Source organism: Oryctolagus cuniculus, chromosome 2, assembly GCF_051225735.1.
Source record: "Oryctolagus cuniculus isolate XC-2025 breed Fujian yellow rabbit chromosome 2, ASM5122573v1, whole genome shotgun sequence".
Taxonomy (NCBI): domain Eukaryota; kingdom Metazoa; phylum Chordata; class Mammalia; order Lagomorpha; family Leporidae; genus Oryctolagus; species Oryctolagus cuniculus.
The window spans coordinates 42,413,573-42,435,815 of record NC_142868.1 but is presented as its reverse complement, the minus strand read 5'-3'; the positions used below and the strand labels follow the sequence as shown (position 1 = coordinate 42,435,815).

Sequence of the window (22,243 nt, the reverse complement as noted above, 5' to 3'; positions counted from 1 at the left end):
ACTATGTTTCGTGTCGGTCACATAAAGAACCAGGTTCTGGGTGGCCCCACAGAGGCATGCACGCAGCACTCAAGCCAGCCACAGTGCTGCCTGAACCATCACAACATGCTGGCATGGAGGTATTATTAGCACCTCCAGTGCTACAAATGAAGACACTGAAGCCAAGAGAGAATAAGTAACAGCTGGAAAGCAGTAGCCCAGGAGGAGGTGTGAACCCAAACAGCCCAGCAGCAAAGCCCAAACTCTCAGCCATTGTTTGCTGCCACTTCTATAAGGCTACAGAAACAGAGGCTGAGAAGCAAGGAACCAGGAATAGAGCCGTGGGGAGCGTGGGTTTTCAAGGGACTGCAAAAAGAAGGTGCAAATTTGGGCTGGGAGAGAACCCAGGGGGAGGGTGTGTACCCTGGCAGCCAGAGGGTAAGAGTGTGCTTCAAGGAGGGGGTGTTCAACTGCAGCACGGAGGTGAGGAGTGAAGGCACACGCAGGAGACGGCGAGCAGTAGGGGCCAGACTGCAGCAGGCCAGGGACGGATGCAAGGTGAGGAAGTGGACATGGGGAAGGCGGACAGCTTCCTTCAAGACATCTGCTCTGACAGCAAGGAAGGAGTTGGCAGTAGCCAACGGTCACAACTGTGCTAAAAGCAATGATCAGAACTGGACTCCGAATCCCGGTTCTGATCGCCACTTCTACCGCTGTGCTAAGTTCCTAAGATGACATGCTTCAGGAACACAGCACCCAGAAGCCCCTGTGTACGAGCAACTGCAACCCAGAGTGAGGCTCCTGCCCACAGCCTGCTACTGGCAGTGCACAGGCCAAGACCCTAGCTGCTCCCTCTGCACAACCAGACTGCAAACAGGTCCACACAGAATCCTCGGCCACCTCTCCTAGGGGCCCAACTCGACCCTATCCTTCAAAGAGCAGGAGTAGAGAGCTCTTCAGAAACACAGTGACGCCCTGTTTCTCCCCATGACAGCAGCAAGAACTGGAAGAGAAGGAGCCCGAGAGAGGGCTGCCACCCAGCCACACACCCCATCCGTCTTCCCTATAAACAGTATCCTGTTTACAAACACTGATATACTAAAAGGGCCAAAGAACTGCAATGACTCAAGCTTTTGTAGCCTGCCAGCATACAAGACTCATTCTGCTGACTTCCCTGGGGTAAGCTTACAGAATGAAAAGTCTAGCTTGCCTAGGTGTGAAGCAATTATACACCCAGAAATCAAAAAGTCCTACACTTTGAAGCTTGGTCTCCACAGCACCTGCTGAACACAGGGGAAAATACACTCATCTCTTCAGTCTGTGAGAAGACAAACACTGCTGAAAATCACATCAGCACCAATAACAACCATTAGAAGTTAATCCAGAGGTCAGCATTGTGTAGGGTAAGTCTCCACCAGGGTCTCTGGCATCCCATATGGGAGCTGGTTTGAGTCCCAGTTGCTCCTCTTCTGATCCAGCCTCCTGTTTACGACCTGGGAAAGCAGTGGAAGATGGCCCAAGTCCTTAAGCCCCTGCCCCCACATGGGAAACCCAGAAGAAGCTCCTGGCTCCTGGCTTCAGATTGGCCCAGCCCTAGTCACTGCAGCCAATTTGGGGAGTGAACCACCAGATGGAAGACCTTTTTCTCTGTTGCTCCCTCTGTCTGTAGGTCTACCTCTCAAATAAAAAAATAAAATCTTAAAAAAAAAAAAAAAAAGTTAATTCACTTGCCCCTCCACCCTCTGCTCCTTCACAGAAACAACTGTCAGTGTTCTGGTTTTCACTATATCCTACTTGTCAAGAATAGCATGCTTTTGGTAAGCATACAAACATCCTAAGTTAACCAACTTTGTCCATTTCCTCTCACGTTTTTAAATGGATGACCACTTTCTGCTAACAGTTTTATGAAATATTTTTCTTGTGTCTGTGTAAAATATTCATATTTGAAACACAAACCATCCCACATTTGGCAATTTATTCTTTCATTTACTCAAAATTTCTATGTCCTAGGGGCAGACGTTTGGCGCAGCAGTTAAGACGCAGCCTGGAATGCCCACACCTCATGTAAGTGTGGCTGGTTCAAGTCGCAGCGCTCCGCTTCCAACCCAGCTTCCTTCTAATGCACATCTTAGGAGGCAGCATGTGACGGCTCAAGTACTGGGGTTCTTACAGACTCCGGGGGAGACACAGATTGAGTTCCAGGTCCCTTGCTTCAGCCAGGCCCAGCCCCAGCTGTTGCAGGCGTTTGGAGAGCGAATCCCCAAATGGAAGAGCTCTCTCTAGCTCTTTCTCTGTCTGTTCACCTTTCAAATGAAATGACAATGATTTTTTAATGTTATCTTTTAGCTATGAGGCAAGACTTTTATTTAGCTCTCTCTAATCATCAGCATCAAAGAGACTGTTTATGGGGCCATCGTTCACATGTCTACTCATGTCCACCACGGGCACTCTCAGACTCACTGACCATCTCGCAGCGGCCTCACGGGAAGAAAAAAGCAAACACAGAGCAGGCAAGGAAAGGTCCCAAGGACCAGACAGCCTGGTTCTTTAGGAGAGAACCACCGGGACCAGCGCTGTGTCCTAGTGGGTACAGCTGCCGCCTGCAATGCCAGGTTCCCATCTGGGCACCGGTTCCAGTCCTGGCTACTCCACTGCCAATCCAGCTCTCTGCTATGGCCTGGGAAAGCAGTACAAGATGGCCCGCCTAGGAGACCCGGAAGAAGCTCCTGGCTCCTGGCTCGGGATAGACCCAGCTCTGGTCATTGCAGCCATTTGAGAGTGAACCAGCAGATGGAAGACCTCTGTTTCTCTCTCCCTGCTTCTGCCTCTCTGTAACTCTGCCTTTCAAATGAATAAATAAATCTTAAAAAAAAAAAACAAAAAAAAACAGAACCACCCTAGAACCCATAATGACAGTGAAAAATTCAGGCTGTATAAAAAAGCATATTTTTAATGCTATGGAAAATAAGTTGACTTAAAATAATAATTTGCCTACATGAACTAAAATCAACCAAACACACAGAGCACACAACTGAGGCTATTTGCCAGGATCCTAACTGGGCAGGAGCAACAGCTAGGATTTTTTAAGTGCTCGTACAAAGGCATATCTTGGCTTGCAGGGTCCTGATTGGTTCACTACATACCCAGCAGCTGACACAGGAGCTCATTACAGTAATAAGATATATACATTACTGAGTCCTGCAGCAGACCCCTAATCAGTATTTGTTGAATAAATGTGTACCTAAAACATATGTAAGTCAAATTCTGCTAAAAAAATCAGTACATTTCCAGAGATGTAAAACACCTAACAAATATATAATACACTAGTATTTCAACTTCCTCTATCTGTTTAGAAAAAAACCTAAGTTTCCTCTCAGGCAGGACTCTTTTTAAACAAATGTTTGAAGAATGTTTGCTTCTTAATATAGGTCTGCAATGTTTTTTTTATAATAAAAATACATGAATTTAAATGAGTTAGTCCTATAAATTTGCATTCACTTATATCATTAAATTTAAACTTCACTCAGAATTTGCAACACCTAAACTACTTCAAACTAAACTAGAAAAAATGTTTAGGATGAAAATATTGACAAAATTAAATATAAACAAATGAAGTATTTTCTAACTGACCATCTTTCAAGTAAGAGAGTCATTGAATTTAGCCTTTCATCCTACATTAAACAATCAGAAATACCGCCAACATTTTTCAGCAACTCTATCTAAGTATCTGTGCCAGAAAATCAACTTTCAAGGGCATCCTGAGTTCACCTGGATCAGACCAAGGACTCTTTACTGTCCAGGCAGCTTGCTGTTTTGATAAAAACGAAGCAGACTATTCTCAATAAACGGTGTCTAAGTAGGTGCCTCACTGCCTTTTTTTTTTTTTTTTTAATAATCTTTTTGCTTGATGCTCCTTAAAAAAAGGGTCCCTGTCAGGATTAATTTCTCACAGATCAAACTGTGTGCCCAATTGCCAAGCACCCTCACACAGGTCTACACAATCAGAGAATTTTTCTGACTTATCCAAACTTAGTACAAATGCCAAGTTCCCAACACAAAAACCCCACTGTCTAATTTTTCACTTTAGTGGGCTTGTTGTATCAAAGCCTTGTTTCACTGAATAACATTTTACATGGATCATCCTGCCACTTCAGTACTTTTTATATAGCTATTTTACTCACTTTTTACTGAACAATGTCACAAAGACACAGTAACTTAAATTGATAAACAGGTCACATTTTAAGACACCCTTATCAGTACCTAATATTTTATTTCATCTTCTGGAACAGATCGTTGAACTACTTACTTGCTTGAGTGAAACTATTAGCTTTTAAATGCACAATTTTTAACCTGTTTAAAACAAAAGAAAACTTCCTTTCCTTTCTCTCTAAACATTATTTCTGAAACCTGTATCTTCCTTCCTCATATTTTTTTTTAATTCACACCTTCTATTTGAGCTACTTCAAGATTTATTGTCTCTCTCTGTCTTTCCTCTTCTACCTCCCTCACTCTCACCTATTCTAGGGAGGAAGATTGGGAGCATCAACGACCAGTGTGGGCGAAGACAGCAGGGAAACACAGGCTCCTCCGAATCCAGTAACTACAGATCCTGCTCGGCCTCCTGCTGGCCCAAAAGAGTCACAGAAGCATTACAAAAAGGCCTGAGGGAGCTGACTGTCCTTCTGCTGTGTGAGGGTGCAGCCAGAAGGCACCATCGACGAGAAACAGGCCCTCACCAGACACACCATCAGCTGGGCCTCCGCATCAGACTTCCCCACCTCCGGATGGTGAGCCATAGATTTCTGTTGTTTATCAGCCACCCAATCTAAGGCAAATTCTGTTACAGCAGCCCAAGGAGACTAAGACATACATAGATTCTTATATTACTGTGGTAATTTTCAAAAGACTTAAAATGCATTTTAATAATTTTTCCTGAAAGTTCAGTAACTATGGGTCCACTGCAAGTTTCGGAGCTTTATGGCTGCCAGCAGTTCAGAGAGGTGGTCCCAGACCAGCTCACCAGCCCCATGTGAGAGCTTGTCAGAAATGTAAACTCCAGATCTGGTTTCTCTGCTTCCCATCCAGCCTCCTACAAATGCACATCCTGCCAGGCAGCAGGTGACTGCCCAAGAACTTGGGTCCATGCCACCACATGGAAACACAGAATGAATTCCAGGCTCCTGAATTTGGCCTGGCCCAGCCCTAGCTGTTGCTGGCATTTGGAGAGTGAACCAGCACATGAAAGATCTCTGTGTGTCTGTCTCTCTTTCAAATAAAATGAAAACAGTTTTCTTTAAAAAAAAAAAAAAGAAAGAAAGAAAGAAAGAAAGAAAAGAAATGCAAGCTCTGAGGCTCATCCCAAATCTAAAGATTCAGAAACTCTGGGGGTTGGAGCAAACATTTTGCAAATAGTTAAAGGCATCGCTTGGAATGCCCACATCCCATAAAGGAAGGCCCGAGTTAGAGCCGGGGCCCCACACCTAATTCCTGCTTCCTGCTAATGTGCACCCGGCGGGAGTGGGGGAGGACAGCAGGAGATGGCTCAAATAACTGGATCCCTACCACCCATATGGGAGATCCAGATAGAGTTCCTGGCTCCTGGCTTCAGCCTAGCCTGTTTACAGAGCATCTGAGAAGTGAATCCGCAGATGGCAGCTTTCTCTTTCTCTGTTTCTTCTCTCTGCCTTTCAAATAAATAAACTATTTTAAAAGAAACTCTCAAGGTAGAGCCTAACAATATATTTTTTTAAAGATTTATTTATTGGGACCGACACTGTGGCGTAGCAGGTAAAACTGCTGCCCGCAGTGCCAGCATCCCATATGGGTGCCAGTTCAAGTCCCGGCTGCTCCACTTCCCATCCAGCTCTCTGTTATGGCTAGGAAAGCAGCAGAAGACGGCCCAAGTCCTTGGGCCCCTGCACGCACGAGGGAGACCTGGAAGAAGCTCCAGGCTCCTGGCTTTGGATTGGTGCAGCTCCGGCCATTGCAACCATTTGAGGGGTGAACCAGCGGATGGAGGACCCCTCTCCCCTCTCCGCTTCTCTCTAACTCTGCTTTTCAAATAAATTAATTTTTTTTTTAAGTTTTATTTATTTGTTTGAAAGGCAAAGTTACAGAGAGAAAGGGGAAGAGAGTTCATCTGCTGGTTCACTCCCCAGATGATCCCAATGCCCAGGGCTAGGCCAGGCTGAAGCCAGGAGATAGGAGCTTCATTCGGGTCTCCTAAGTGGGTGGCCCAAACACCTGGGCCATCTCCTGCTGCTTTCCAAGGGGCATTAGCAGAGAGCTGGATCAGAAGTGGAGGAGCTAGGAATCAAATGAGCGCCCATATGGGATGCAGGTGTCACAGGCAGCAGCTTAATCTGCTACGCCACAGTGCCTGCCCTGCAATCTGTGTTTTCAACAAGTCTTCCTCAGGTCATCACAATGTTGTTGAACTTTGAGAACCACAGGGCTAGAGAATAACTTATAATAATAAAATTTCAAAGCTTCCCAATTCCTAAATCTTCAGGACCTATGCAAGACACACATACATGCATCTGTACCTGTGTGCGTGCTCACTCTCTCTCACACACACATACACACCTCCTGATCAAATCTTTTTTCAGCTCAATTTAACAAATACTTAACGGAATACCTTTCAAACTGGATTACTTCAGTACAGAAAAAAAAAAAAAAAAAAAAAAAACCACAACAACCACTAGAGAGAATCCCCAGTGCTTTAAGGGAATTTAAAGTAGAGCTCTAGAAGAGATTTTCTTACTGGGAAGGAGCTATAATATGGCTGCCTTCACTGTACCCTGAAAAGCATTTTCAATCAAGTGACAACTTGTTAATGGAGTCTATTATGGCACCATAGAGTATTTGTGGCTAATGCTTCTCTTTCACAATTTTATACTGGAAAGTTTATTTCAAATTACGTAGAGTTAACATTATGAATACCTGTTTGGTGATCGTCTTGGCCAACGTCTTCTGTTAGGTTCTGCAAGAAACATGTTCATTATTAAAGATATTGCACACCACACAGCAGCTTTAAAATTTACTATTTTCATAAGCAATTGATGCAGTGATATCTATAATCTAAATTCTCATCAAACACACTTACATATAATATATAATGCTACTTTATACAGTCGGTACTTTTAGCTTGAGAAGACTGACTTACTAGCTTATTAAGGGTGTGGTAGATCTTATGAATATTTGCCAGTGTTGAGAGATGAGAGTTCAGCTGAAAGTCTTAAAAAGAAAAAGAAAATTCAATGTTATTATTTCCCAAATGCAAAAAAGACTTAAAAAGACAAAGGTTTTGACACAGTGAATATTATCTCAATTAATTTGATACTTATTTAAAAACAACATACAATTACTAATCTATCTCCCAGAAATAAAGTCTGACAATAAGGTTAAATTCCCAACCAAATGTTAAAACTCATGAAATTTTCATGTGAATTCTAAAACAAAAATACTTCAGTAGCTACAAAATTCCTCCAACAGTGAACTAGAATTTAATAGAAAAATATCAATAATGTTACCAAATTAAATGAATGAGACAAGCAGAAGAGAGATCTCCAATGAAGCATTCACTTTCCCTTTTCCTTTCCCCAGAATTTCTAGTACAATAAGTAAACTCCCAGGAAGAAAATGAAAGAAAAAAATCACAATGTTCAACACTTCTTATAGGAGTATTTTTTTTTAATTTTGATTAACATGAAATACTCATACATATTTTGAGTTTTTATTTTGTTGTTGTGTATACAACAGAGGGCAAAAACAAAATCTAAGCCCCTCCCACAGTTGTACTTGTACATGTATGAAAAAACACCCGTGTCCTGCAAGCTCCGAGTCTCAGAAAGCAGAGCCCAGGGGTACAGTCTGTTGAGTTCCTTGCAAGCACTGCGATTTAAAGCACACGCAGCATAAGAGACGGAGGGAGAGCCCTCTCCTCCAGAACATATCTGGATCAAAGAGAGGAGGCACGTGTCATCTCTACACACTTCCGAATTCCACCCCAAGCCATGCACAAAAGATAAACGAAGCTGTTCCGTCGGAAAGTGCTGCTCGTCATGAAGCACTCGGTTCAGTCATAGGCTTTCATCTACTTCCAATGTTCTCAGAAACTTAAGTATGCTTGCATACTATTAGGCTCTACGCATACGAGTCAAAAGTTTACGGATGAGTATCAACAGAGGTACTGTCATGAAACATCAGGATTTACATTAGTTTCTTTTCTTTTCCTAACATAAAGGTTAGTATGAAAGTGACCTTGAAAAGATACTGTAACTCTCCAGGTTATGCCATTTTGATTTAAAAAGGAAAGAAAGAAATCACCCTTTACTGGAATTTTTATTTGGGACACCACGTATCAGATGCCAAGAGCAGATGCCACAACAGAAGCTGCCTGTGCTAAGGCTGGACCTTCTCTGCACTACTACGTGGAGCCCTGAAAGCAATCTGATCCTGCCTGCTAACAGAGGGGCAGGCCAGAAGCGGAGTCCCTGACATTCACACGCGGGTGTCAGGAGCTGCAGGCCATACTTGTACACACACACATGCACTGCTTGCAGCTCGCCCAGCAGCAGCCAATAGCCTCACACCACACAGACAGCCAAGAACCAGGGACTGGGGCTGAGAGACAGCCAAAGCAGGGCTTCAGGCTCTATCTGGGCCTCTAATAGAGACATGTGTCAATTGTTTGGCATCTGAATAGTCTAGCCGCGCTAAAGATAAACGATGACACAATGGGATATGGAATTCTCGAGTTTCCGTATTACTGAGTACAACTGCACAGAAAAGTACGCAGGTGTGTGAGCAAATGCAAGTGTATGGACGCACTTACTTATGTTTCACAAGCTTGGATAGAGGCCTTTCAAGCCAGAAGACACAGCCCTCCCTTGACCTGCAAGATGCCATGAGGAGTTTAAACATCCAGTTCCTGCACACACACACCTCCCATCTACTATCTAGCCATAACTCCCTTTAATACTCTGTTCATTTAAAAATGGAAGACAAACATACCACTATCAACTTAAAATATTAATTAAATTCCCAAGCCTCCGGAAGAGCAAAACCAAAACCTGAGAAAACCTGAGTCTCTAGATTCTCTTTTCACTGAGCTTCCCCGCTGCCCTGCCCTGCAGCCCCAGGAGGGACAACAGAAAGGGGCTTCCCAAAGGCCACTGCGGCAGCGAGGTCTCTCACGACTCCCCACGCTATGCCTCTGTCATTTCACCACCCTGCCCTTAACTCAACTGTCAAAATTCACAGAAGAGCATCTCAAAGAACTGAAATTGTTACACCTTTCTCTCTCCTTTATATGAATTCAGAAGAAGTGGAAGAGATAAGAAACCCTTCAAGTTGTCCTCATGTTGGAATTCCTGGAATTTCATAAACTGGGCTGAACCAATATTTCCAAACTTCCCAGTCACCAAATCATTCCACAAAAGCCTTCTTTCCAACACCAGTCTGCCACAGAGTCCAGTGTACATGCACAGGCAGGCACACATGCACAAACTCTGTTCCTGCCCAAAATACCGTTTTGCATTACCTGGAGCCTAAAACCTCATTCAAATCTCAGGTGTACCAGCAACCTCACTCCTGGGAATCCTCCCACAGGAAATGAAATCAGCATATACAAGAGTCATCTGTACCCCCATGCTTACTGCAGCTGAATTCACAATAGCTAAGATACGGAATCAACCCAAATGTCCATCATCTGATGAGTGGGATAAACTGTGGTATGTGTATATATATATATATACAGATAGATAGATAGATAGATAGATATATCTATATATATATATAGAGAGAGAGAGAGAGACATATATATATATACAGAGAGAGAGAGAGTGAGAGAGAGAGAGAATGGAATACTACTTAGCTGTAAAAAAAAGAATAAAATCCTGTCTTTTGCAACAAAATGGATGCAACTGGAAACCATTATACTTAGTGAAATAAGCCAGTTGAAAAGGCAAATATCATGTTTTCCCTGATCTGTGGTAATTAATAGAGTATCAAAAATGTAATCTGTAGGAATGAAATTTTGAGATTTGATGATTGCTTACAGCCCTTGTCTCTACTGTTGAGGAAAAGTTTTCCATTTGTTGAACTCTTTACTTTGTGTAAAGCTAATCTTATGCACATAAAGTACACTGAAAGTAGTTCATTGTAAAAATGAAAAGAGGGAATAAGAGAAGGAGGAGCAAGAAGGGTGGGAGGGAATGTAGGGTGGGAAGTATCATTACGTTCCTAAATCTGTACATATAAATTACATGAAATTTGTTTACCTTAACAAAAATTAAAATATAAAGAACTGGGGCTGGCACTCTTGCTTAGTGGGTAAAGCCATTGCCCATAGTGCCAGCATCTCATATGGATGCCAGTTCAAGACCCGGTGGCTCCACTTCCGATCCAGCTATCTGTTATGGCCTGGGAAAGCAGTAGGTGATAGCCTAAGTGCTTGGGCCCCTGCACTTGCGTGGGAGACCTGGAAGAAGCTCCTGGCTCCTGGTTTCACTTTGGCCCAGCTCCAGTCATTATGGCCATTTGGGGAGTGAACCAGTGGATGGAAGATTTCTCTCTCTCTCTCTCTCTCTCTATGACTCTCTGTAACTCTGCCTTTCAAATAAATAAGTAAATCTTTTTAAAAATATATAAAGAACTTAAACCAGTAAAAAAATTCCAAATAAAAATGAGCAATAGGGGCTGGTGCTGTGATGTAGTGGGTAAAGCCACTACCTGCAGTGCTGGCATTTCATATGGGCACCGGTTTGAGTCCCGGCTGCTAAACTTTCAATCCAGCTCCCTGCTAATGTGCTTGGGAAAGCAGCAGAAGATGGCCCAAGTCCTTAGGCCCCTGTACCCACATGGGAGGCTCAGAAGAAGCTCCTGGCTTCTAACTATGGCCATGGCTATGCCCAGCCATGGCCATTGTAGCCATTTGGGGAGTGAACCAGTAGGTGAAAGATTCTCTTTCTCTCCTTCTATTTCTGACTTTTAAATAAACAAATATTTATTTTAAAAAATGAGCAACAGATCTAAACAGACATTTCTCAAAGGAAGACTTGCAAGTGGCCAACAGGTACATGAAAAAATGCTCAACGTCACCAGTAATCAGGGAAATGCACATCAAAACCACAATGAAGTATCATCTCAGTCCAGCAAGATTGGCTGTTATCAAAATGACCAAAGACAAGTGTTGGCAAGGATGTGGAGAAAAGGCAACACTTGTGCAATGTGGTAAGAATGTAAATTAGTATAGCCATTGTGGTAAATGGTATAGAGAAGCCTCAAAACAATAAAAAATGGAACTACCAAAAAAAATTAGGTCTACCAGTTATTTAACCTAAGCCTCAATTTCCTCATCTGTAAAATGAGGCTAAGAAATGATTGTTTATAGTATTGTTGTAAGGATGAAAATACATATTCAGACACCTAGTACAATGCCTAGATGTGTCCAGGCACCCATCACAATATCTGGAACATAGTAAGTGCTCAACAGAGATACTAATTAGCACTGCATTTGCTTATATTGTTCTCTGCACCACACAGCTGTTTATAATAGTTTCTATCTTGCCTTGGTCCAACTCTAGTCCCTCATCAAAGACTCCAAAGTCAGAGCTCCCTCTGTGATTGGAGCAGGAGGCCTGACACAGCTCTTCAGTCTGTGATGGCACTGTGATATTCATAGGCCTTCAAATGATATTTATAATTATAGATACAGGTAATCGCAACACAATACAAAAAACATACCAGGTTCTGCAAGTGGGGTTTCACTTTACTATTGGTTCACATCACAGGCCAGATAACATGTCAGCAATTACCCATTTCCATATTCAATCCCTACAACCACCTTTACTTCACCCAAATAAAGGGAGAGGGGAGGAAAAGAAAAAAAAAATAAAACCAGCAACAAAAATAATTTTTCTTTAGTTTCACCAACATAAGAAGACACAAACTCAGAGGGGAATAAAAGAAAAAACTGACATTAAAAGATAGACTCACAAAGGTTAACATATACTGGATTTATAGTTCATCTGTTTAGTGCTCAGGGCAAGCAACAGACCTTAAAATCTAAAATGGATTTCAAATCCTAAAGGCATAGACGTTAAAGGTAAAGAGCAAATGCTTTGCAGAGAACCTATTTAGGAAAGCACTAAGTGATTCATAAAAATCTCCTTCTGCTCATATTTCAATTCCAAAGGATAAATGCTAGATTGTCAACTATTCTATGCTCAAATGGCCTGCCACAGTATAGTAGTGACTGGGTTTGACTTTCTTACGTGGCATGCAAATTCCGTTTTCCATATTAAAAGCAACAACTGGCTCTGCAAAATGGCACAGCCTGCTTGACAAACAGGTTGCCTAATTATCTTTTGAGTAGTCTTAAAACTATCAATACATGCTGACTAGGCATATTGCTTGGTGGTGTTGTTAATTCCCATTTATTGTGCCCTGTGCAATATAACAGGAAAAAGTGAACACCACTAGAGGGTCAAAGACCAGTCCCCTAAACCACCCTAGCAACAGAACGCCCCATTTTACGCAGATACACAAATATGAAGGATGAAACAACTACCAGTAAAGACAATGACAACTAGCCAAAGAAACCATTTAAAAATGAAAAGTCCTGGGAGCAGGCATATGGCACAGTGGTTAAGTCACCTCTGAATCACACAATGGTGGACCTGGGTTTGAGTCCTGCTCCACTCTCAATGCCAACTCCCTTCTAAAGAACACCATGCAAGGCAGCAGGTGATGACTCAAGTACTTGGGTCCCTGCCATCCAAGTTACAGATCCAGACTGAGTTCCCAGCTCCTGGTTTTGGCCTGGCCCAGGCCTGGCTCTGAGGGCGTTTGGGGAGTGCACCAACAGATGGGAGATCTGTGCCACTCTGCCTTTCAAATAAATAGAAATTAAAATTAACAATTAAAAAAATAACAGTCCTAAAAATCTATGCCCCCAAGAGGGTCAAAAACAGAATTTAAATTCTCAAGAAGCAAAAATGTTCCTTTATATCAGAGTCACTTATAGAACATAACTGGGGAAAGATCTCAGTTATAACAGCAACAAAGGCAACAGTACACATAGGAAATAAAGCATTTTTAAAAAGCAATAAAACAATAAGGAACAATAAAAGTTTACTGAAAAATAGAAATGTAGAGATGATATATTCCTGGAATGGAAAAGACCCAACATGGGAAAGCAATCCAGCCCTCTTCCTTAACCTACAAATTAAATGCAACCAAATTTTTATTTTGCCTGCCCCCCAGTTCTCCACTCCAAAAAAGAAGTGAGGAAAAGGAAGGGAGTCAGGCAAGTTTGTCAGATTCACACTCAAGTTCAGAACAAATACACTAGAATGGCGGAAAAATTGTTGAAGAAGATACCAACAGACAGTGTACAGCAGAGGTTGGGAGACTCTCTGTAAAGGGCCAGAGCATCCACATTTCTAGTCTTTCTAGAGACATTTCACATCGCTGTTGCAGCTATGCCACTGTGGCTCAAACACAGCCATAAACAGTATATAAAATGAATATGGCTGCTTTCCAATAGAACTTTACAAAAATTAGGTAGTGAGACATATTTGGCCTGTGGGCCATTGTTTTTGACAATTCTTGTTATACAGTAAGTTTAACAGTATAGTACATGTATAAGAGAAAGCAATGCATTGCCTGTGCTAATACTTTTTAAAGTTTGTATACATCAGATGTATATTTTTGGTTTGGCATTAGCTACTATTGTAACTTTTCTTGGCTTTTTATTCATAAAGAATTTTTCAAAGGAATAGTAACTACTCAAGGAGTGTGAATAAACACATTTTTACTTTAAAAAGAGGTAAGCCAATGAAAAATACTTGTTAAACATACATATATATGTATAAATATACATACAGTTAAAGCATGTTAATGTATGAATAAAATGGCATTTTAAAATTCAATAGGGGCCAGCCTTGTGGCACAGCGGGTTAATGCCCTAGCCTGAAGCACTAGCATCCCATATGGGCACTGGTTCAAGACCCGGCTGCTCCACTTCCGATCCAGCTCCCAGTTATGGCCTGGGAAAGCAGTGGAAGATGGCCCAAGTCCTTGGACCCCTGCACCCGCCTGGGAGACCTGGAAGAAGCTCCTGGCTCCTGGCTTCAGATCAGCACTGCTCCGGCCGTTGTGGCCAATTGGGGAGTGAACCAGCGGATGGAAGATCTCTCTCCCTTTCCCTCTCCCTCTCTCTCTCTGCTCTCTGTGTAACTCTGATTTTCAAATAAATAAATAAATCCTTAAAAAAAAATCAATAGGGGCCGGCACCGCGGCTCAATAGGCTAATCCTCAACCTGCGGCGCCGGGACACCGGGTTCTAGTCCCGGTCAGGGCGCTGGATTCTGTGCCGGTTGCCCCTCTTCCAGGCCAGCTCTCTGCTATGGCCCAGGAGTGCAGTGGAGGATGGCCCAAGTCCTTGGGCCCTGCACCCCATGGGAGACCAGGAGAAGCACCTGGCTCCTGGCTTCGGATCTGCGCGGCGTACCAGCCGCAGCGCGCCAGCCGCAGCGGCAATTGGAGGGTGAACCAACGGCCAAAGGAAGACCTTTTTTTTTTTTTTTTTTTTTTATTTCTGACAGGCAGAGTGGACAGTGAGAGAGAGACAGAGAGAAAGGTCTTCCTTTGCTGTTGGTTCACACTCCAATGGCCGCCGCAGCCGGCGCACCGCGCTGATCTGATGGCAGGAGCCAGGTACTTATCCTTTCTTTCTCTCTCTCTCACTGCCCACTCTGCCTGTCAAAAAAATTTAAAAAAAATCAATAGGAGAGTATTCAGTATATTTAATGGCAACTAGCTAAGATGTGGAACAAACTAAAATTAACTCCAACCTCACCCAAAAGTCACAGATGGAAGGGAAAGGCATTCAAGGCAAAACAAACTCACTACGGGCTTAGGGCCCTGTACACTCTGCTTCTATCCATCTCTCCAATTTCATCTCCTACTCATTTTCTGCTGACTCATTCTTTTTTCAAATGAAAGCGTCCTGCTATTCTGTGAATAAGCATACTTCTACCTCTGGGCCTTTGCATGCGCTGTTCTCTTTGCTTTAAGCTCTCCTCCCGCTAACAGCAAGATGGCTTGCTCTCACACTGTATCAGTTTTCCATTTAAATATCACCTCCTTAGAGAATCTCATCAGACCAACAAACATCCCCATCCCCATCTTCACCACTGTGCCATGCTTTACTTTTCTTTCTAGCATGAGTACCACCTGACACTATGTATTTGTCATCTTCTGCTCCATTAGAACGTAAACTCCTCAAAGGCTAGCAACATGGTCTTCCCTGCTGCTATATCCCTAATATCTAGAACAGTTCTTGGCATATATTAGGTGCTCAATAAGTATTCAATCAAGATATCAAGACTTAAATACAATATGCTCAGGGTATTTCAAGTCATCTTCAAATGAGAAATGTGGAAAAAGAGGAATCTCAAAAGAAAGGTAAAGGTCAGAAAATGAATAACCTGTGAATCCTGCTTGAAAACTTAGATTTAATCTCCTAAGCATTTGTATTTCCAACTAGACCACCAAAGGGTATGTATACAAATGTAATGGATAAATGTGGCACATTCCAGCAGCACCAATGGTATTTCATTTACAATTTTATATGAAAGAAAAAAATGATTATGGCACATGACTTTAAAGAAATCTCCCCACTCGGCGTGCATATTTGCTCCCAATACCCTAAGGCTACTTACTTCACTGGCCTCCACAGCACAGAACGTGGGTGAAGTGTGAGAAGCACTCATGGGAGCCTGGGTGCCATGAAAGTGTTCTAATCAGCAGTTTTTAGAAAGCTCTGGGACAAGTATAAGATGTGATAATGAATGACTTGGATTGAGAATGGCCCTTTATGGAGACAACTGGAAGTAACTGAGGTGAAAAATGACTAGGGTCCTCAGGAGGTGGCCAAGCGGAGAGCAGAGGCCCTGAGTACCCTGGAATTGCAGAGAATAGACATTCAACCCTCTTTAATTGGCCAAAATAGAAGGTGTGGGGAGGAGAAAGGAGAAAGTTCAGCTGTCCTACTAACTGCCCTTCCTTCTACTTACTAAGCACAACACATGACACATGGATAGTCCCTCAGTTGGTCTAAGTTTTCATGTGCCAATCACATTTTATGCAACTTATAACATGTAAGAGTCTAGTATTTAAAGAGATGTATTTTTCATAAAACACAGCTCCTTACAGGCAAGCCAGCTGCTTCAACTGGTGCTCAACTGCAGAGTCAGTGCAGGAAAGCACTGGTCGAGCCGAAATCTCTGAGACGCTCTCCAGTGAGCTACTGTCTCGGAGGATTTCCAGGGGCACTTTAATGAATGTGACTGTTCACCTTACCTAGGGACTTTAGGACCAGCCTCTCTATAAAATGTGACCACACTGTAAGGAAACACCAATAGGACAGCATGTGGGAGATGAGATAGAGACAAGTGTTGGATATATCCAGTCCTTTAGTCTGATTCTCCTCATCTTACTAGTTCAAGCAGGGTCAGATAGCAGCCAGCCACAGCCAACCTGGGAAAAACTGGCATCTTCTGGTTCCCAACCCAAAGCAACTTCTTCCAGCTATCTTCACCCTCCACAGAGGGAGAAAAGCAGCACTTTTCCTACCCAAAGTTATTAGTAATCAAGTACACAATCTTAATATTAAAGAAAAACATTGCAAACTTAGTGAAATCTAAAACAATCTACCCACACTTTTTTTAGAGAAAAAAAAAGTGGTGCAGGAGAAATATATAATGCCAATTGTTATTTCTATTTCAAATATACTCTATTCTTCTGGTCACTAAACATTCACAAAGGCATTATTAGCTAAACTCCAGCCAGTCAATTAGTGAGCAAGGTTCAAATGGGTACAAAAGTTTTGAATACAACACCACGCATTTCATAAATGCTTTGTGATGATCAGGAAAATGATTAAATAAACCGGAAAAGGAGGGAAGGGGGAGGGTTACTGAATAATGACCATGTTATTGCCAAAAAAAAGTTAAGCTAAATGAAAAGCTATGAACATCAGCATTCAATGTAAATGTCTCTGGACCACAAACAGAATGGGATCCAGTGGTGCAGGCCACTGCCTCCCTGAGATTCAACATGGAATGCTGTGGGTGTGCCAAGCCAAGGGCTACATGGCAACCCTCTCCTGAAAAGCTGTTTTACTAAGTGATACAGAAAAAGGAAGCAAAGTGTTGCTACAGTCCAGAGCGTGCTGTGGTTGGGATCCACTATGGATGTCTGCTTGATGTCTTCCTTCTAGAAACAGAAGTTCTTTTTCCTATGAGTTTCAATACACTAAGGGCGAAGCTACAAAGGACGTGGGGCAGCGATCCCCGCCAATCTACAAAGCACATGTTACAGCTTCTGGTTGCAATCACTGAGGTTCTGGACTTCTTACCAAAGTATTAAAAAACAAACAAAAAAATGCAAGCCCTTACAAAGCCTTAAATGATCTAACTTAAGTCATGCCACTCTATTATCTTTGCTCACTCCCTTCCAGCCACATCCTTCCTTGAATATTCAAATAAAATTCTACCTCAGGGCCTTTACATTTACTATGCCTTCTACCTCCAGGACCCTTGATGTCTGACAATCGTCTTTATTAAAATACCCATGGCACCTCATCAGAGGTCTTGCCCATTCAAAGCAGTAGTACCTCCACCTCCCTATTGGACTTAATTTTTTCACAGATCTCATCACTTCTTGATAATATATTGGTTCACTGCTTTCTGAGATATAATTAACACACCAAACAAATCACACTTTTTTAAAAAGATATTTTTAGAAGTCAGAGTTTCAGAAAGAGAGGGAGACAGAGAGAGATGTCTTCCATCTGTTGCTTTATTCCCATGACATCCAACAACAGCCAAGTCTGGGCCAGGCCAAAGCCAGGAGCCAAGAGCTTCATCTGGGTCTCTCATGTGAATGGCAGGGGCCCAAACACTTGGGTCATCTTCCACTGCTTTTCCCAAGCCATTAGCAGGGAGCTGGATCAGAAATGAAGCAACCAGGACATTAACCAGTGCCCATACAGGATGTTAACATTGCAGGTGGTAGCTTTACCTGCTACACCACAATGCCAGCCCCTCAATTCATACATTTAAATTATATGGAGCAGGGGCAGGCATTTGGCATAGCAGTCATGATGCCCAGACCCCATATCAGAGTCCCAAGGTTTAAGTACCAGCTCCACTTCCAATTCCAGCTTCCTGCTAATACAAAACCTGGCAAACAGAAGATAATGGTTCAAATATTTGGGTCCCTGGCACCCATTTAGTAAAATGGGAGTTCAGGCTCTTGACTATCACTTGGCCGAGCCCTGGCTGCTGCAGGCAGTTTCAGGGTAAGCCAGTAGATTATTAGATATCTATCTATGTGTGTGTATGTGTCTGTGTGTGTGAGTGTGCCTTTCAAACAAAATGTAACAATTTTTTTAAATAAAGTATATGAACCAATGGTTGTGGTATATTCACCACAATCTAATTATAAGACATTTTTATCACCCCTTCAGTAGAAAGTCCCCATTTCTCCCTTTGCCCTTCAACATTAGGCAATCAACTAACCTATTGTCTATCTGTGCAGATTTGCCTATTTTGGACATTTTACATTAATAGAATCATATAATATGAGGTCTTTCATGACACTTGCATTATATTTTATATATATATTTACATTTTTGTCATGTTCCCTAGAGCCCAAGCTCCTTGAAGACTTTCTTTTGCTTTATGTACCAATAAATAGGGGAATCAATGCTTTAAGAGTCACTGGGGTGGATATTGTCATACAGTAGGTTAAGCAACACCTTGGGACACCTGCGCCCCATACTGGAGTGGCCTGGATCAAATTCTCCTTCCACTTCTGAGCCAGCTTCCTGCTTACATGCCCAGGAGGCAGTAGATGATGCCCAAGTACTTTGGGTTCCTGACTCCCACATGGGAGACCTGGATGAAATTTTTGGTTCCTGGCTGTTGCAGGCACTTGGGGAGTGAACCAGCAGATGAGATAGCTCTCTCTCTCACTCTCTCTCTCTCTCTCTCTTTGGTTCTACCTTTCAAATACAAAAATAAATGTTAAAGAAAAAAATCACTAGAGTTAGCAACATGGTTGTTACCCCATAATCTCAGCAAAGACGACACTGACAGAACTGTGGCCAAAAAGTGTGCTGAGGAGAGAACAGAGATGGAGAGACAGACTAAGTCAAATGCAGACAATTTGCCCAAGAAGTCTGGCTGTGAAGGCAACAAGATATGTATGCGGTTTTAAGTGCTGGCACTGGGTTTTATGATGGTAGAACCTGAACATGTTTGAAAACCTGATGTGAGACACGCTTAGTGTCCTGGAAGGTTACAGGTGTGAGCCTGAGTGTGAAGAGGTAGGTCAGGTCACAAGTCAGTGCAGATCTACAGATGAGTTCAAAAGTACAAAGTACATATGGTTTTAAAAGTACAAAATCTAACTGTAAGTAAATAAGTATTACATTAAAACGAATTTTACCTCAAAATGACTTAGAAAATAAAATCTACCGTTAAGTGCAGTCTACTTCGATGTAGCATATTAAATGATCTATAACATCAATGCTCAATTTCTGCATATATAGTTACTAGCTTTATGAAATGGCATGAGTCTGTTTCATTTACAAAAACAAATACAGGGGCCAGGTAGTGGCATACTGGTTGAGGCTGCCGCATTCAACATCAGCATCCCACATGGGTACCAGTTTGAGTCCTGGCTGCTCCACTTCCAATCCAGCTCCCTGCTGATGCACCTAGGAAAGCAACGGAGGATAGCCCAAGTTCCTGGGCTCCTGCACCCACATGGAAGACCTAGAAGAAGCTCCTGGCTCCTGGCCCAGGTCTCTCCATTGCAGCCATTTGGGGAATGAACTAGCAGATGGAAGATTCTCTCTCAATCCCTCCCTATCTCTTTTCATAAACTCTGCTTTTCAAATAAATCTTTATTTTATATATGCATATATACAACACACACACATATATTCACATTTGAGGCTAAATTATTAAAGCACAAAGATTGGAAATGAATTTCCCATTCTGCAAAATGAGGAAAAACTAAAAGCTGGATTATGGGTCAGCTTCAGTCCATATGCCCTTCATTGCTAGCAACAAAAACTTCTTTTTTCCATAACATAGATAACAACACTGCCTACTTCATAAGATTATGCGCACAGAACAGTTGCTAGCAAGGGGTGGGAGAAGGGGGCAGCAGTGCACCACACAGTGCTGGCCATGACGTCACAAGGTGTGCATGAAACGTGCCAGCCGCCTGGTGCAGGGCCCATGCAAGAGCTCCATCCAAAAGACAAAGAAAATAAAAACACATTCATTGGCTGCACATGAGTCTCTGGATCGTCTGAAATACACACTTCTGTCAGGGCCCCCAATCGAGACCAACTAAGTGAAACGTAGCAGGGCCTCCATCTTCTCACGCAGCCCGGTTGAGTCTAACGTGCAGCTGGAGAGCCGCGTTCTGTCCCTCGCCCTGCACTCAAACCCTGAGCTGCCAGCCGCGAGTGCTCCCGAAGCCACCTAAGTGCAAGCCAGACAGAACTCTCACTTATTCAAGGGTATCCCATTAGCAGCGGGGGAAGGGGTGGGATGAGAGGGAGAACATCAAGTTCCAGGGAAAAGCTCACAGGTCTGGGGCCGGTGCTGTGAAGTAGCAGGTAAAACTGCCGCCTGCAGTGCCGGCATCCCATATGGGCGCTGGTTCAAGTCCTGGCTGCTCCATTTCCGATCCAGCTCTCTGCTATGGACTGGGAAAGAAGTAGAAGATGGCCCAAGTCCCTGGGCCCTGACCCATGTGGGAGACCGGGAAGAAGCTCCTGGCTTCGCATCGGCACAGCTCCGACCACTGCGGTCATCTGGGGAGTGAACCAGAAGATGGAAGACCTCTCTCTGCCTCACCCTCTGTGTAACTCTGCCTTTCAAATAACATTAAGTAAATCTTTAAAAAAAAAAAAAAAAAAAAACCAAAAAAAAAAACTGGCAGAGCTGAAAAGCTGAGTAAAAAGGAACGGAAACAACTAGCAAGTGAGGACAGTGTTAACTTGATTCTCCTCCTCAGTAAATATTTGCTATTTACAAGGCATCAAAGCCAAAGAGGAGCCCGGGAAAAGGGTAAATAGATAAGGGAAGCAGGTCAGTGTAGGTGACTCAGCATTTTCACTGAGCACAAGACCCAAAGTTAAAGCCACCCAAGTCCACAGCTGCTGGCTTTTCCTGACTCTCACAGAACCCGTAAAAGAGGCTGGGACAAGAATCCAGCTGCCCAGGAAGAGAGCCTGCCACCTAGCTCCCATCACCCACCACGCTGGCTGTGCCTGCTGGTGCCACCTCAAAGGAATCAGTCACTTCAGGACACATGGTTTGGCTGCATTCCCAATATGACAAGGTACAAATAGCCCTAGATTCTTTCTCACCCACCTAACCACCGAGAACACAGATCCACTTGGTCCTTCGGAGTAAAAATCATCCTTTAAACTTACTGACGTTACAAGAGCCCAGATACTGGTTAAAGAATGCCAGCTGTGGCATCAGAAGGCCCTGGGTTCAAGTCCCACCTCTGTCACATACTGTCTGGGTGACCCTGTATGTGTTACCCAACTTCATTGTGCCTCGGAATTCTCAACAGTATAAGAGGAGTAGTGGGATTCTCTCCATGAGTGTATTATGGGGATTAAATGAGATGGTGCATGCCAGGACTTGGCATAGTGCTGGCCCATACTGTGTGCCAATCAAGGTTCATTATTTTATCTCCATTATTATTAAACACAGAAGAGACTGAGACAGACTGAACCTAGAGCACCAAAAAGTAAAGACAGGACAGGATTAACAATGTGATGGGTCTTCAAACCTATTAATTCAATAGCCACTGGAGTAAGAGTGTACAACTGTCCTTCTCAGTTGCCTGTGGTATAATTTGGGGAATGGCATCTGTAGAAAGACATTAAAGGGAGGGAAAAACCCCTAAACTATAAAAAGAAGAAATAATTTCAAAAATGTTACACAAAAACTCTAGTTAGTAGCTCTACTAGGAGGTAAGTTTTATGTTCTCTGGCTTTTCTACAAGGTAGTTTGATATCTCCTATATTTAAAAAGAATATAACAAGTATTTCAAGACTATTTTAATACATATCTATTTTAAATAAAATCTAAGAAAACTAAAAATGAATTTTCATTAGTGAGCGGAGGAAGTATGAAAAAGCTATAATTCTTCA

The 22,243-nt window shown here is 42.8% G+C and overlaps 1 protein-coding gene across 13 annotated transcripts in view; it reads right to left on the bottom strand.

The window, feature by feature from the left end:
• Positions 1–22,243, bottom strand: part of DCUN1D4 (defective in cullin neddylation 1 domain containing 4) — a 74,587-nt gene that overhangs the window by 41,717 nt on the left and 10,627 nt on the right. For 10 of the 13 annotated variants that reach the window (XR_016228887.1, XR_016228886.1, XR_016228885.1 and 7 more), the window contains exons 2-3: positions 7,145–7,215; positions 6,922–6,961 (exon numbers count right to left, since the gene is read on the bottom strand). Coding sequence is in view for 4 of the 13 variants with exons in the window: in XM_051831598.3 (XP_051687558.1) it covers positions 6,922–6,961; positions 7,145–7,215 (111 nt within the window). In the remaining 9 variants the exon portion in view is untranslated. Of the gene's footprint in view, positions 1–6,921; positions 6,962–7,144; positions 7,216–8,815; positions 8,904–9,523; positions 9,585–22,243 lie in introns of those variants that run through there. The other 3 variants (XM_089325418.1, XM_089325421.1, XM_089325419.1) reach the window with 2 other exon arrangements.